Source organism: Triticum dicoccoides, chromosome 1A, assembly GCF_002162155.2.
Source record: "Triticum dicoccoides isolate Atlit2015 ecotype Zavitan chromosome 1A, WEW_v2.0, whole genome shotgun sequence".
In the NCBI taxonomy this organism is placed as follows: domain Eukaryota; kingdom Viridiplantae; phylum Streptophyta; class Magnoliopsida; order Poales; family Poaceae; genus Triticum; species Triticum dicoccoides.
The window spans coordinates 496,522,870-496,538,087 of NC_041380.1; the positions used below are offsets into that span (position 1 = coordinate 496,522,870).

The 15,218-nt window shown below is 45.1% G+C and overlaps 2 protein-coding genes across 3 annotated transcripts; both read left to right on the plus strand.

Annotated features, from left to right (window-relative positions):
* Positions 1 to 1,912: 1,912 nt before the first annotated feature.
* On the plus strand, positions 1,913 to 7,851 carry LOC119282400 (respiratory burst oxidase homolog protein F-like). 2 transcript variants are annotated; one of them, XM_037562638.1, is made up of 14 exons: positions 1,913 to 2,457; positions 4,233 to 4,347; positions 4,479 to 4,527; positions 4,603 to 4,713; positions 4,819 to 5,199; positions 5,291 to 5,677; positions 5,754 to 5,849; positions 5,947 to 6,062; positions 6,208 to 6,310; positions 6,398 to 6,565; positions 6,656 to 6,790; positions 6,898 to 7,026; positions 7,190 to 7,268; positions 7,559 to 7,851. In XM_037562638.1, exons 1-14 carry the CDS (start codon positions 2,058 to 2,060, stop codon positions 7,666 to 7,668), a joined length of 2,379 nt encoding a protein of 792 aa, XP_037418535.1. In that variant the 5' UTR covers positions 1,913 to 2,057; the 3' UTR covers positions 7,669 to 7,851. The 2 variants fall into 2 exon arrangements, with proteins under 2 accessions (XP_037418535.1, XP_037418543.1); XM_037562646.1 differs by lacking the exon at positions 1,913 to 2,457 and adding an exon at positions 3,347 to 3,495.
* A 306-nt stretch (positions 7,852 to 8,157) lies between these two features.
* Positions 8,158 to 14,717, plus strand: LOC119282416 (pentatricopeptide repeat-containing protein At5g65560-like). Its single transcript, XM_037562654.1, has 2 exons — positions 8,158 to 9,947; positions 14,192 to 14,717. Exon 1 carries the CDS (start codon positions 8,284 to 8,286, stop codon positions 9,904 to 9,906), a length of 1,623 nt encoding a protein of 540 aa, XP_037418551.1. The 5' UTR covers positions 8,158 to 8,283; the 3' UTR covers positions 9,907 to 9,947; positions 14,192 to 14,717.
* Positions 14,718 to 15,218: the final 501 nt, after the last annotated feature.

The window sequence follows — 15,218 nt, forward strand, 5'->3', positions numbered from 1 at the left end:
TCGGGCGTTTTCTGGCTGTGAAATGCTACCGGCTATACATTTGATTTTACATATACTCCGAGGTCATATCTGATTGGTCTAAGCCATTTGTACGTCTACCTTTCTCCGGAGATTCTAGTCACGCCATTGTTTTCTACTCCTACCTTGCATGTGATCCATCGTACTATATCTTTATGCACAAGGGATGTTTGATGTATGCTCAAGGGATAGGAGCCGGCCGTGACGTCTACGTACCTTGCTAGTGATCCATCAGATATCTTTTTTCTACCGCATGGGACATGTGGTTTGCAAACTCAAAATTCACACATATATCTTTTTTTAAGGGATCCATATTTTTACATAGCTTTACAAGAGAGTATACGGGTACCTCATAAGGGCAATTTTGAACACAGATCACCGAAATGGAACTCATCAAACGTAGACATACTCGCGGACGGTGATAATGGTGAACGCCATCCAACCGCGGACTTCTATCTGTTCCTTTCCCTCAACAAAGAAATGAAAAAACTAAGACAAATGTCCGCCTCCAATATCAAGATCAACAACAATTCAACCGTACCACATTTAGATCTGAAAGCACTCATCGAAAGATGTTCAACAATTTTTTTTCCTAAATTTATCAAATCCAAAAGCGGCCTTAATCTCAACCTTCCTCTCATCGAGCTTAATAAACTTCTTCATAGGCACTGGTTGATCCAGTTGCTATTCCTTTGGATTTCATCCAACAATGGGTTTGCCTCTGTCATTTGATACAACACGCACATGCGTCCGGACTAGACAATGACGTGATCAAGAAATTGCAAAACATTGAGCAAATCAATGAAATGACCAAGAGTAACAAGGAGCAAAACTTACGATCTCTTCAAGTGACGCGCCCCTTGGCGACCTTTTTGGCACTCGTGCATACAAACCGCAATACTTTGTTGACGGCATTTTGAATGGCGTACCATATGGATGGAGTAGTGACCTCACACCATGATCATGGACCACTTCCATGTTTTAGGGGGGGGGGGGGCGTAGTTCTTGTGCCCATTGAACAAAACATGCACACTTTTGCCAAAATGCCACATTATGCTTCATGGCTTGAAAATCCACACTTGTGCCAACCATGCCTCACACAACAATCCACCCTCCTTCACCAAGTATACAACAATCATGTTTCCTTGATAGTCAACAACGACAATGTCAAAAGTTTTTTTAGAGAAGTCAAAATATTTCGTTTGGCATTTGGTCGAACACATGCTGGCCGTGGCCTCTGCCATGGATGGCAGCGACAGGGGCAGATGGCACCTGGGTGCTAGCGGGATCCTAGGTGGAATGGCGACGACACAGTCCAAGGCGGGCAGGAGTCTGGCTGGAGCAACAGAGGTCCGACAGGGCCTCGATGGTGTTCGAGATGGTACTGCGGCGGTGGCGGTCTCCAAGGGTGAGGATACACAGCACAGGGGAAGGGAGGGAGTGGGGGGGAAAGGCTCTGGGTGGGCGGTGGGGTGTTTTGGTCGGGCGGCGTTGTGGGAGTCTGACGTGGCGGATGTCCGGACTCCTCAAAACCTCCCCTAGGTTTGATTTTGGACATTCAGACCGGTCCGAACAAATTTGGTAACCATTGTTGGATTGGCGAAAAATATCCAAACATTTGTGAGCGATTTGATGATCCGCGTCAGAGTTGCCCTAATGCTAGTGAACTCTCTTTTGCAAGGAAAAAAAAAAGAAGAGAAGATGGTATACTCCCACCAACCCGCACCGAAGTAAGCAGCTCATGTTGATTAGCTACTATACGTACCACCAGATGATGCCGCTCATGCATATGGCTGCTCGCATAATCTTAGGATGGCCAACCGAAAGCAAGCATGAATGCCATTCCTAACTCTCCTCCCTAGCTACCCAATCAAGTGATCAACCACACCACCTCCCATCACCGGCTCAACTGTACCGCAACATTTCTCCAAAAGATAATTTTCCTGGGTGCATGCATTTGAACCATGAACCCATGATGCATATATACTTGCAAAGGAACTTGCTACGACAAGGTACCCCGAATACAGTCTACTCCACCAATGTCCGAGGCCCATGATGAGTTTCTTCAGGTACCGATCATGTCCTCGGAGGGTCCGGTGATGATACAGTTCGTGTCCAACCCCAGCATCGCCGGCAGCAGCGACGCGCTGTCGGCGTCGCTCAGCGCCTGCCCATCGGGGAGGTCGGCGTCGGAGGTAGAGATCGAAGTGCTCTTCCATGACGCCGACGGTTACGTCTACGACGACGATGGCTGCTGCACGGCGTCATTGCTCGGCTGCGGCGGCGAGGACTTGGAGTCGGGCGAGGCGACGGCAAGGCTGCTTCGCTCGCCGTCGCCGGGCATGGAGTTCGTGGAGCGTGACGGCAAGGGGGAGCCCAAGTGGAGCGAGATGGAGCGGGCGAGGTTTGGCCGCTCGTGCTCGTCGCCTGGGAAGGCTGGTGAGCTCTTTTCACTTCGCCGATGCAAGTAGTGAAATTTTAGAAGAGTTTGTTCTGTTTTTGGTCGGGGCTTTGCTACACCTACGTAATTATGCTAGGTAATGTTACATAAAAACTACATGCCTCACTTGATAAATCACTAAACGGTCAATTGGTCAGGAAGATCAAGAACTACATGCTGCAGAGGGAGTTTAAACCAGTGAAGATCATGAGATCACAGAACATGGTCTCACATTGTCTTGCTAATTATGCCCGAACGGCTCGTAGCACCGCTTGTTAGTTGCAACGGCCACCCCCCTTCATTCATAATCTTGTATTAGCGGACTGTAAGCCTGTTACTTTGGAATAAACTTCTTTTAAACCCGCAAAAAAAATGTTACGTAAAAACTGATATGGGATGATTTGATTGGAAGGGGAAAATAGCCCGGCCCCGCCCCATGAAAATCAGGGGGGAGAGATAAATAGATTAGGATAAGTACGTAGGTGTAGGATTATTGTTTTGGTCGTATGGGAAAAAAAGTGAAGCAACCAACTAGCCAAAAAAAAACAGTTCGCATGCATTTCAAAATTAAACTCTGATAATAAATCAGACCAATCAAATGTGTGTTGTATGATAAAATTTATGCCGTTGAATTCGTATTTAACAGAAATTTTCATCGGCATAATTTCTGTCACAAATATATATTATTGATCTAATTCATGGTAAGGTCGAATTTCGGTTAAGGTGACTTTTAATCTTGCCACGTGTGGGATGATTGCTGATGTGGACGAGAAAAGAAAGAAAAACAAATGCAGTATATAAAGAGTAGATACAATAGGAAGTTGGATAAACAGAAAGTGCAATAGAACGTCGACGAAAGATGCACTAGAATTGAGCACCAAAAAAAAAAGTAGTCCTTCGTGCAGAGGCCGTCTCCAGACATGACCATATCCACCTCCCCACGCCTCCTTCGATCCTCCCACCCAGCCTGCCTGCCGACTCCAATGTCCAATCCCGCGGCTTCCGCACACGTTGGCGAGGCCGAGCTCTTCACGAAGGTAGGAGTTTTCGATAAAGGATGGATTTTATTAGCTCATAATGAAGCATCAAAAGGATACAAACACAATAAGCACACACCCGGCCTCTGCATAAGTAGGATTCACGAAAGTAGGAGTATATTGCTAGCTGAATTTAGTCACAGATGCGTACGTATACATGTACTTTCTTTAGATTCAGGCTGCGTAGATGAATGGATTGTCGAATTGTTCGTGCGGTCGTGCTATGGGCTGTTTGTTGTTGGAGCCTGCAGCCCTGCGCACCAACTGTTTGTTGGTATGCTTCAACGTGGGCTGTGCTTACAGTGCTTTAAACAAAGATAGTAACATTCTTCACAGGAAAGAGAGATAAGGATGATGCAGAGTCCAGCCTTCGAGTGGGAGATGGGCTGGGGAGGAACCGATTGAGAGGACGGGGCTGTTTAACCTCTTTGTCCGAAAAAAAAAAGCCAAGAAACACTAAAACTAGAAACACTGTCCTAGTTTCTATAAGGCAAATAATACTGAATACCATGCCCAGGGGTCAATCGTTAGTCTTTGCAAGCTCTCTACATTACATATGGCTCCATGAATTTTGAAGGGTTAAAATGAAGATCGTGGTACTGATATCTTTCTTTATATGTAGTGGAATATTGAGATAAAAATATTGAATGGGTTCTCAAGAAAATAGCCATATTTTTTTGTTTAATTTATCTCTGTATATTGCTTGCATCTCTTTATGAGCTCATATTACTCTGTAGGTGAAAATGAGTCTGCTAGTTCGGCGGAAGGGCCTGTTTTGGTCAATCAAAACAGCAATCCTAAAAGATCCATCAGTCGTTCTTCTAGCCATGGGATCAGAATAGCATTGGATAGGTATTCTTCGTCAACTGCAACTCCTATGACTCCAGTCTCAAGTATAAACACTAAGAAATATAAAAACTATTGACACATAGAAATTTCTTACACATTTTTTTACGTGTTTTCTTACACATATGAATCTGCAGCTGTGAAAGAAACTCAAGTAGCAATCTCAATGAAAAAGATATCAAACAGGTATGATGCAGACAGTCTTAACACATGATTACTAATAGCTTAGAACTGTGTATTTACATGCTTTTAATTTCTTAGGCGATAATGTTCAGTGCCTCTTTGAACAAGCTCTCATTAAGCCAAGACGAAGCAACTGAATACACACACTTGATCCTAGAAGAAATCCAAACAGGCCAGGGACTAGCAAAGGTGATCTACTAGCACCAGCCAGTATTTTATAATCACTGACTCTGTTTCTTCATATTGATAATATAAATCCAATTTATTGTCCTTGCAAAATCCTCAAACATGCAGCTGAGCGGAACAAGAAAGGGGACACTGAATGATCTCCAACCAACTTGCTGGTCAACACCTATACCAACCAAACACATACAATGTATGACATCGACGGCCATTGTCTTCTTTCGTGCTCACTGGAGACGAATATGGGTAATTGTCATCTGGCTTGTAGCATGTGCTGCACTCTTCACTTGGAAGTTCATGCAGTATCGCCAGCGATTGGCATTTGAGGTCATGGGATACTGCCTGCCAACTGCCAAGGGCGCTGCAGAGACTCTTAAGTTTAACATGGCCATTGTGCTCCTACCTGTATGCCGTAACACTATCACTTGGCTTAGGAGAAGCCGTAGCATCAACTCTGTCATTCCATTTAATGACAATATTAACTTCCACAAGGTGTGATCTATTGCCAAATGTAATGTGCATTGCATTTGCATGGCTTGTATACTCCAATTGCTCCGAGCATAATATTCATATTCCAGTTTAGCTTGTTGCTGCAGGAATTGTGATCGGCATAATCCTCCATGCTGGTACTCACCTATCATGTGACATCCCAAGGATTGCAATGGCAGATAAGACCATTTTTGGGCGCACAATTGCTCGTGACTTTGGCTATCACCAGCCATCATACATGGAGATAGTGACATCAATCGAGGGGACAACTGGTATAGCCATGGTAGTGCTCATGCTGATTGCTTTCCTGCTTGCCAGTAGGCCTTCAAGAAGAAACCCAGGATCACTCCCACCTCTGGTCAGACAGATGGCGGGATTCAATGCTTTCTGGTACTCACATCATCTGTTCATTGTTGTCTACGTTCTGCTCATCGTGCATTCCATGTTCCTCTTCCTAGCAAAAGATGTATCAGAGAAGACGGTAATATGAATTGAATAAAGTAAAGATCACTATGTTTATGTCCCTGTTATCTCATACTGTCTCAAAGTGTATGCAGACATGGGTGTATGTGGTGATTCCTGTGATGATCTACCTTGGAGAGCGAATGTTCAGGATGGTCAGATCTATGGCATATGAATCGAAGATCCTCGATGTGTGTGATCATCTTCCATATTTCGTCATCTCAATGAAGTATATTTGTTTTATGCACGTCCTCTTGTAACAAATCTAATTCAGTATGTTTTTTACAGGCAATGACTTATACAGGGAAGGTACTTTCTCTCAAGATGGCAAAGCCTCCAGGTTTTCGCTATCAAAGTGGAATGTATGTCTTTGTCCAATGTCCACAAGTATCGAAGTTTGAATGGTGAGCTTACCATGGTACCGAAGCTTTGGTAAATAGTTGGTGATATATCAGTTTCGTTACTGTTTTGCGCTGTCACTTTATCGCGTGCAAGTTTGTAGCATGGGTATTATTGCTAATTCTATATCTATTTCGTTCTGTGTTTCAGGCACCCATTTTCTCTTACCTCTGCACCAGATGATGATCATTTGAGCATCCACATCAGATCTCTGGGTGACTGGAGCTACCATGTGTATGATATGTTCCATGAGGTAAGACACTCTTCATCCTCTGAATAATGCTTCAGGTAGCTATCTCAGTACTTTAGTCATATAATATAAACACTTGACATTTTGTAGGCACTGCGTTGCAGCAACCTCGACCTGCCAAAAGTATCCATTGATGGCCCATACGGTGCAGCATCACAAGATCACTCGAAATATGAAATTATCTTGCTAATAGGGCTTGGAATAGGAGCAACACCGTTCATAAGTGTCCTCAAAGACATTGCCAATGGCCTAGATAAGGCAATGACCAGTGCAAACTGCTCATAAAGTGTAACCAGCTACGCATCTGCATACAAAATGATTTACCGTAATCTTCCCAATCCATTGCAGGAAGGCTACGCAGCAAATCATCATAGTGCCAATGGGCTGAGGAAGGCCTACTTTTATTGGGTGACAAGAGAGCAAGGATCCTTTGAGTGGTTTAGGGACATCATGAAGGAGGTTTCAGCTCGAGACAGCAAACAGGTTACGATTTAATGACCATTCTTAAGTGTCTGTATCTACTTCCAGATGAGCATTTTCCATGACAATGAATGTCTTGCGCTCTTATAAATCTCACGTTGTGATTATAGGGTGTGATAGAGATGTACAACTATCTAACAAGCGTCTACCAGGAAGGTGACAAGCGGTCAGTGCTGATAAGCGCAATTCAGGCTCTTCATTTTGCGCGCCATGGCATTGATATCATCTCGAAAACTCCAGTAAGTCTTTCTCCTAAACAGCTACACAAAATTGAAGATTGTACAACATTCTTATTACTCTACCATTTGGTGCACTGCAATTTTCCAGTGCTAATTACCGCGAACCCTTCATTCCGTGCAATTGTCAAATTGTCAATCACAAGGCAATTTTTTATACTTGCAGGTCCGTACACACTTTTCGAGACCGAACTGGCCTAGGGTGTTCCATGGTCTTGCAAGAAAACATATCGGTGAAAGGATAGGTATGACTCTTCTGTTCTTGTCTAACAGCTAATTATATATGCAACTAATGTTCTACCGAAAAATATTTGTTGTAATTTAGAAGATGCACTGTCAGTTATATCATCGTACGATGAAATAATGATCCCCAGTTTCTTGTCTGATGTGTCAAAAGGGGAAAGAGCTGCAGATATATGACCCTAATATCATGAGTTTCCTAGTATTATTTAGTTTGGGACATATTTTCCATGAAATTTGCGGTTTCAAGTTCACATATTTGTTATGCTTACATGGAAATGGAACGCAATGGCAGGGGTTTTCTACTGCGGGCCGGATGATTTGGGAAGACAACTGGAAAGACTCTGCCACAAAATGAACATGAGAACATTCACTAGATTTGTGTTCCACAAGGAGCATTTTTAGGATAGCTATAAGTGAAGTGGAATGAAATGAAATGTGAATTCCTGTTCCTTTATTTTTGTCAATATTTTGGGTAGAACATGAGCTTGTGTTTACTAATTACCGAAATGCAGGCTCTAATTTTATATTTTCCTCCCACAGTTGAAAAATCTTGTAAAATGACACTTTGGACAAGGTCAAATCTCTGTTGGATATGCTCTGTTTTTCTTCTAAGGGAGTAATATTTGTTTTAAAAAATATTCCTTTGAGGAATATTATTTTAGCACACTTTGAGAAATAGATTTTTTTTTTGAGAAACACTGAGGAATAAGTATATTTTTTAGGCAACTTTGAGGAATAGTTTTTTTTAGGGTCCTCTTTTTTTTTTGAGCACTTTAGGGTCCTCTGTTAGCTGGTGCTGGGCTGAATGAAGCATACTCCGGTTAATTGCAGACCCGGCCCACGTTCCCAAAACCCCGCCGCCGTTTCAGCCCATCGTCCCTATCCCAAAATCAGTCTCTCTCCTCCCTCCGCCGCCACCTCCGCCACCGCCACGGCGCCCGCCGGTGAACCCCACCGTTGGCGACCATCGCGCGCGCCACCGCCCTCCCCACCGCTCGGCTCCTCCTGCGCGGGCGCATGGCCTCCTTCGCCTCCGTTGCGACCCTCCCCTTTCCCACCTGCTCCTCCTCCGACGACGACTCTGACGACGCCAAGCCCCTCCCGCCTCTACCCACATCGGAGGAAATATGCCCTCCGCAGCAGCACCAGCAGCAGCCGCAGTGGCGGCAGCTGGAGCGCGACTGCAACGTAGCCATGAAGGCCCTGGCGCGCGCGGGCGACGTCGACCAGGTGCTCGCCCTCTTCGCCGAGCTCAGGACTTCCGGAACCCCCAGTGTGCTCTGCTACAACACTCTCCTCAACGCGCTCGTCGAAGCTGGCCATGTGGAGGAGGCCCCCAAGGTGTTCGACGAAATGTGTGCGTCTGGGGTGCGGCCCGATGCGTCATCCCACAACATCTTTCTCAAGCTGCGTTCGTGGACCACCGACCACGACGACTCTCCGTACAAGGTGATCATCCGGATGCAAGAGCTTGGGATGAAAGTTGACGTGAGCACGTACTCTACAATTGTCACGGGGCTGTGCCGTGCGGGGAAGCTCCTCGAGGCATGGGGTCTGCTTGAGTGGATGCAGGAAGCGGGGTGCCGTCCCATGGTGCATACTTACACGCCAATTGTACAGGGATATTGCCGTGAGGGCCGTGTCAAGGAGGCCATGGACCTGATGGCCACGATGGAAGCTGCTGATTGCCCTCCCAATGTAGTCACCTACAATGTTCTGATCAGGGCTTTGTGCGACGCCGGCCAATTTAATGAAGTCAAGCAGCTTTTAATGGAGAGCAGAACCAAGGGTTGGACGCCCAGTATTGTCACCTACAATACCTTTATGAATGGTCTCTGCAAGAAAGGTAAGGCTAAGGAAGCACTTGCGCTGCTGGGTGTTATGCTGGGCAAAGGGTTGGATCCCACAGATTTTACTTTGAGCATTCTTCTGAATTGCCTTTGCCATGCCTCGAGGATTTCCCATGCCAGATACTTGCTAGAGAGGAGTACGTCGTCATCGAGATGGTATGCTGGTGTTGTTGCATACAACACTGTGATGGGCAGGTTATGTGAAATGGGACATTGGAGGGGTGTTCTGAAGCTGTTGACAGACATGATCAAGAAAGGTGTGATGCCAAACACGAGGACGTTCAACATTGCCATTCGTAGTCTTTGCATTGGTCGAAAGTGCTCCGCAGCCAAGAGCCTAGTCTGTAACCAAGGGTTTGCTGCAAATGTCGTGACATACAATACACTGATTGATTGGTTTTTCTACCATCGAACGCCTAGTGAGGTGGGCCGCCTAATGTCTGACATGGCAGCAGGAAATATTGCTGTAGATGAAGTTACTTACACTATATTCGTTGTTAGATTATGCAGAGATGGAAATTTTGCTAAGGCCAGTAGTTGCTTTCTAAAATCGCTAGAGAATGGACTGTCAATGGATCTTCTTGGCGTCCTTATAAACAGGCTTGCTTACAATGGCAAAATCACGGAGACTATTCTCATATTCCAGAATATGAGAGAAAGAAAAGGGTTTTCCCTAGATAATTCTGTATTTGACCTCACAATTGAAAGATTCTGTAGGGCCGGTTATTGTCATGACAAATATATACATAATCTTAACTCTATTCTAGATGCAATGTTGGGAAAGCAGTGAACTGAACTCTTGTGGATCTAGGAAGCAGACGATAATTGGAGGTAGCTTACTCTTTCTTTCTGTTTTTCTCGTGATCTGAATTTAGATGGAGTAGTATTGTTCTCACTGCTGAATTCGTCCAATGAATGACAATAGGATGTTCTGTGCAGAACTTGCAACTTTGTTCTAGTAACAATTTCGGCTAGCATTCAAATTTACGGAATCTGAATTTGTAAGTGTGTTGTACCAAATTGTTGTGCTATGTAATTATCAATGGTTCCAAATGGTCTTTGTTCTAGACAATCATCACTAGATTTTCCACTAACCATATCTTATTGTGTGTTCTCACTTCTCAACAATGTTGCATGTCCTATAACAATCAGATATGATGTGCTAATTGGTAGGAAAATTTGCCGCTTTTGAGGGAAATGGAAGCTACCTGTGCCTAAATAGTATTTTCCTTTGTGCTACATAATGACATAATCATTCAGTAACATCTAGTCATATTTGCTTGTCTGGCTGACACAACTATAGTGATTTTCAGTGATATATTTATTTGCTTTATGAACTCCGCCTATGTTGTCTCAACATAGCCGGTCCCAAGCCCGGGTAAAGGAGGAGGGTTGTGATAGGCTTGGCGAGCCAACGTAAAAACTCAGCCACTCTTATGGAGATGAAACCCAAAAGATTTTCGTTGGGGCGTAACCCTCTCAGCGACGCGCCACATCGGAACCCGGGTGTGGTGGAAAATGGGCAAGGGCCGGGCCGTCACCCCCCAAGTGGCGCGCCGTATCTTGATCCGGATACGGTGGCAAGTGAGCGAGGATCGGGTCGTCGCATCCTTAGTGGCGCGCTACATCGGCGCCCGGATGTAGTGGAAAATGAGCAAGGGTCTTCGCATTTGACTCGACGAGTGCGAAGGGTAAGGAAGCTAGCCGAGCCTAGGAGGATTCGCTTAGGTAGCTGGAACGTAGGGTCTCTGACAGGGAAGCTTCGGGAGCTAGTTGATGCAACAGTGAGGAGAGGTGTTGATATCCTTTGCGTCCAAGAAACCAAATGGAGAGGACAGAAGGCGAAGGAGGTGGAGGATACCGGCTTCAAGCTGTGGTACACGGGGACGGCTGCAAACAGAAATGGCGTAGGCATCTTGATCAACAAGAGCCTCAAGTATGGAGTGGTAGACGTCAGGAGACGTGGGGACCGGATTATCCTGGTCAAGCTGGTAGCTGAGGACTTGGTTCTCAATGTTATCAGCGCATATGCCCCGCAAGTAGGCCACAATGAGAACACCAAGAGGGAGTTCTGGGAAGGCTTGGAAGACATGGTTAGGAGTGTACCAATTGGTGAGAAGCTCTTCATAGGAGGAGACCTCAATGGCCACGTGGGTACATCTAACACAGGTTTTGAAGGGGCGCATGGGGGCTTTGGCTATGGCATCAGGAATCAAGAAGGAGAAGATGTCTTAAGCTTTGCTCTAGCCTACAACATGATTGTAGCTAACACCCTCTTTAGAAAGAGAGAATCACATCTGGTGACTTTTAGTAGTGGCCAACACTCTAGCCAGATTGATTTCATCCTCTCGAGAAGAGAAGATAGGCGTGCGTGCCTAGACTGTAAGGTGATACCTGGGGAGAGTGTTGTACCCCAGCATAAGCTGGTGGTTGCTGACTTCCGCTTTCGGATTCGTGCCAGCGGGATAAGCGTGCCAAGGTCGCTAGAACGAAGTGGTGGAAGCTCAAGGGGGAGGTAGCTCAGGTGTTCAAGGAGAGGGTATTTAAGGAGGGCCCTTGGGAGGAAGGAGGGGATGCGGACAATGTGTGGATGAAGATGGCGACTTGCATTCGTAAGGTGGCCTCGGAGGAGTTTGGAGTGTCCAGGGGAAGGAGAAGCGAAGATAAGGATACCTGGTGGTGGAATGATGATGTCCAGAAGGCGCTTAAAGAGAAGAAAGATTGCTTCAGACGCCTATACCTGGATAGGAGTGTAGACAACATAGAGAAGTACAAGATGGCGAAGAAGGCCGCAAAGCGAGCTGTTGGTGAAGCAAGGGGTCGGGCATATGAGGACCTCTACCAACGGTTAGGCACGAAGGAAGGTGAAAGGGACATCTATAAGATGGCTAAGATCCGGGAGAGGAAGACGAGGGATATTGGCCAAGTCAAATGCATCAAGGACGGAGCAGGCCAACTCTTGGTGAAGGACGAAGAGATTAAGCATAGATGGCGGGAGTACTTCGACAAGCTGTTCAATGGGGAGAATGAGAGTTCTACCATTGAACTGAATGACTCCTTTGATGAGACCAGCATGCGTTTTGTGCGGCGCATCCAGGAGTCTGAGGTGAAGGAGGCTTTAAAAAGGATGAAAGGAGGCAAGGCGATATCCCCATTGAGGTGTGGAAAGGTCTCGGGGACATAGCGATAGTATGGCTAACCAAGCTTTTCAACCTCATTTTTCGGGCAAACAAGATGCCAGAAGAATGGAGACGGAGTATATTAGTACCAATCTTCAAGAACAAGGGGGATGTTCAGAGTTGTACTAATTATCGTGGAATTAAGCTGATGAGCCATACAATGAAGCTATGGGAGAGAGTCATTGAGCACCGCTTAAGAAGAATGACAAGCGTGACCAAAAATCAGTTTGGTTTCATGCCTGGGAGGTCGACCATGGAAGCCATTTTCTTGGTACGACAACTTATGGAGAGATATAGGGAGCATAAGAAGGACTTGCATATGGTGTTCATTGACTTGGAGAAGGCCTATGATAAGATACCGCGGAATGTCATGTGGTGGGCCTTGGAGAAACACAAAGTCCCAGCAAAGTACATTACCCTCATCAAGGACATGTACAATAATGTTGTGACAAGTGTTCGAACAAGTGATGTCGACACCGATGACTTCCCAATTAAGATAGGACTGCATCAGGGGTCAGCTTTGAGCCCTTATCTTTTTGCATTGGTGATGGATGAGGTCACAAGGGGTATACAAGGAGATATCCCATGGTGTATGCTCTTTGCGGATGATGTGGTGCTAGTTGACGATAGTCGGACGGGGGTAAATAGGAAGTTAGAGTTATGGAGACAAACCTTGGAATCGAAAGGGTTTAGGCTTAGTAGAACTAAAACCGAGTACATGATGTGCGGTTTCAGTACTACTAGTTGTGAGGAGGAGGAGGTTAGCCTTGATGGCCAGGTGGTACCTCGGAAGGACACCTTTCGGTATTTGGGGTCAATGTTGCAGGAGGATGGGGGTATTGATGAAGATGTGAACCATCGAATCAAAGCCGGATGGATGAAGTGGCGCCAAGCTTCTGGCATTCTCTGTGACAAGAGAGTGCCACAAAAGCTAAAAGGCAAGTTCTACAGGACGGCGGTTCGACCCGCAATGTTGTATAGCGCGGAGTGTTGGCCGACTAAAAGGCGACATGTTCAACAGTTAGGTGTGGCGGAGATGCGTATGTTGAGATGGATGTGTGGCCACACGAGGAAGGATCGAGTCCGGAATGATGATATACGAGATAGAGTTGGGGTAGCACCAATTGAGGAGAAGCTTGTCCAACATCGTTTGAGATGGTTTGGGCATATTCAGCGCAGGCCTCCAGAAGCTCCAGTGCATAGCGGACGGCTAAAGCGTGCGGAGAATGTCAAGAGAGGGCGGGGTCGACCGATTTTGACATGGGAGGAGTCCGTTAAGAGAGACCTGAAGGATTGGAGTATCGACAAAGAGCTAGCTATGGACAGGGGTGCGTGGAAGCTTGCTATCCATGTGCCAGAGCCATGAGTTGGTTGCGAGATCTTATGGGTTTCACCTCTAGCCTACCCCAACTTGTTTGGGACTAAAGGCTTTGTTGTTGTTGTTGTATATTTATTTGCTTTATGATTATATATTTAATTTAATCGTAGTTTTCATTTTGGTGTTTGGAACCAATCAACCAATACTTTATGAAATAAACGCTTCGTATGACAGATGTCGTTGCCTGATTTTTTAAAAATATTTTGGCAACTGAAATATCCTGTAATTTTTGGTATTCCTCTGAAACTATTATGAACAATGTCTCCTCTAGCACACTGCAATTCGGTCCATGGTTTGCACGAAACAGTAGCTGTTTTGCCTTTGGCTGCCGTTAAAAGCATTTTAACCTGAAATGCTCTGTTTTCTGGCCTGCTAGCCGAAAACAAAGGAATTTCTTGAATGCAGACATTGTGGAATATTATCTGTTATAGAAGCATACTTTTTATTTTGTTCAGCATTACTGTAGCTCCGTTTCTCTTACTCAGGTTTCCTTTTGAGTTATACATGTCATATTTCAGGAATGGTTTCCCTCTTTTCATTATTTTCCTCCTGCCAACTGCCATGAATGAGAAGTGTGGACATTGCTAAAGATACTCAATACGTGTTGTCTGACTTTTATAATATTCCGTACATCAAAGATGGCTGCATGCCTGTTTATGTTAACCTATTCCACCCTGCCACTCAACAGACAGAGTCTAATTGGTGGGTTATGGGAAGATTGACTTACTTGCCAACATAGAAAGGTTTGGTAGTCGGTACTAAAGTTACATGATTAATTATATTGATTTACATAAATGGTGTTATTTATGTATCTGGTGTTGTAAACTAGTACTGTAGTAAGAACTAGCAAGCAATATTTTTAGGCTGGTATTATAATTATGTTTGAATTTTATACATGTTCTGCCAAGTTGCATATCTATGCTACAAATATTTTAGTGACTAGGACGCCGAATTTTCCCCTCTTACCTATGCTATTCTCACATCTGTGACACCTCAGCCCAGCCTGGTTGAAATTCAGCCCAGCCTGGTTGACACTTAAGTGGAGATACGTACCACCTTGCTAGTTTAAAGGTGGAAGCCACCAATATCAGTAAATACCCAAGGGTTCCCAAGGCAATAACGTCCTGTTAGCCATTTTTGCGGGAAGCAAGGACGTACGTATAAGCAGGATACCTTGGTATACTCAGTATGCAGATTAGTTCTAAGCCAGTTGGGACCTTGGTGTGTTACCGCATATAGGCTTCGCTCTTTGATCTTTGAACCCTGTTTCTATCATATCCACACTTGGTTAACTTCCTGTCTTCTGCAAGCTTGCAATCAACAACATGATGCACAGGTGAGATTCCAATGCAAGTTTTTCCTATTTAATACAGGATTACTGCAATTGCAAACAGTTTTAGCCATATAAACTTGACAAGATGAGGATGGTAATGATCCGACAAGGTATGATGGCATATAGGCCATACTGATCACCGTGTCCTGTATGCTGGATCCTCTACCATTCTGTGTTCTTTCTGAAAGCGTGCTAATCCCTATGTTGGGCGG

Coding starts and splice junctions, on each gene's coding strand:
- LOC119282400 (XM_037562638.1), top strand. CDS start 2,058: ATGTCCGAGGCCCATGATGAGTTTCTTCAGGTACCGATCATGTCCTCG. Junction 2,458..4,232: donor CTCGTCGCCTGGGAAGGCTG/GTGAGCTCTTTT, acceptor ATTACTCTGTAG/GTGAAAATGAGTCTGCTAGT. Junction 7,027..7,189: donor ATATCATCTCGAAAACTCCA/GTAAGTCTTTCT, acceptor TTATACTTGCAG/GTCCGTACACACTTTTCGAG.
- LOC119282416 (XM_037562654.1), top strand. CDS start 8,284: ATGGCCTCCTTCGCCTCCGTTGCGACCCTCCCCTTTCCCACCTGCTCC.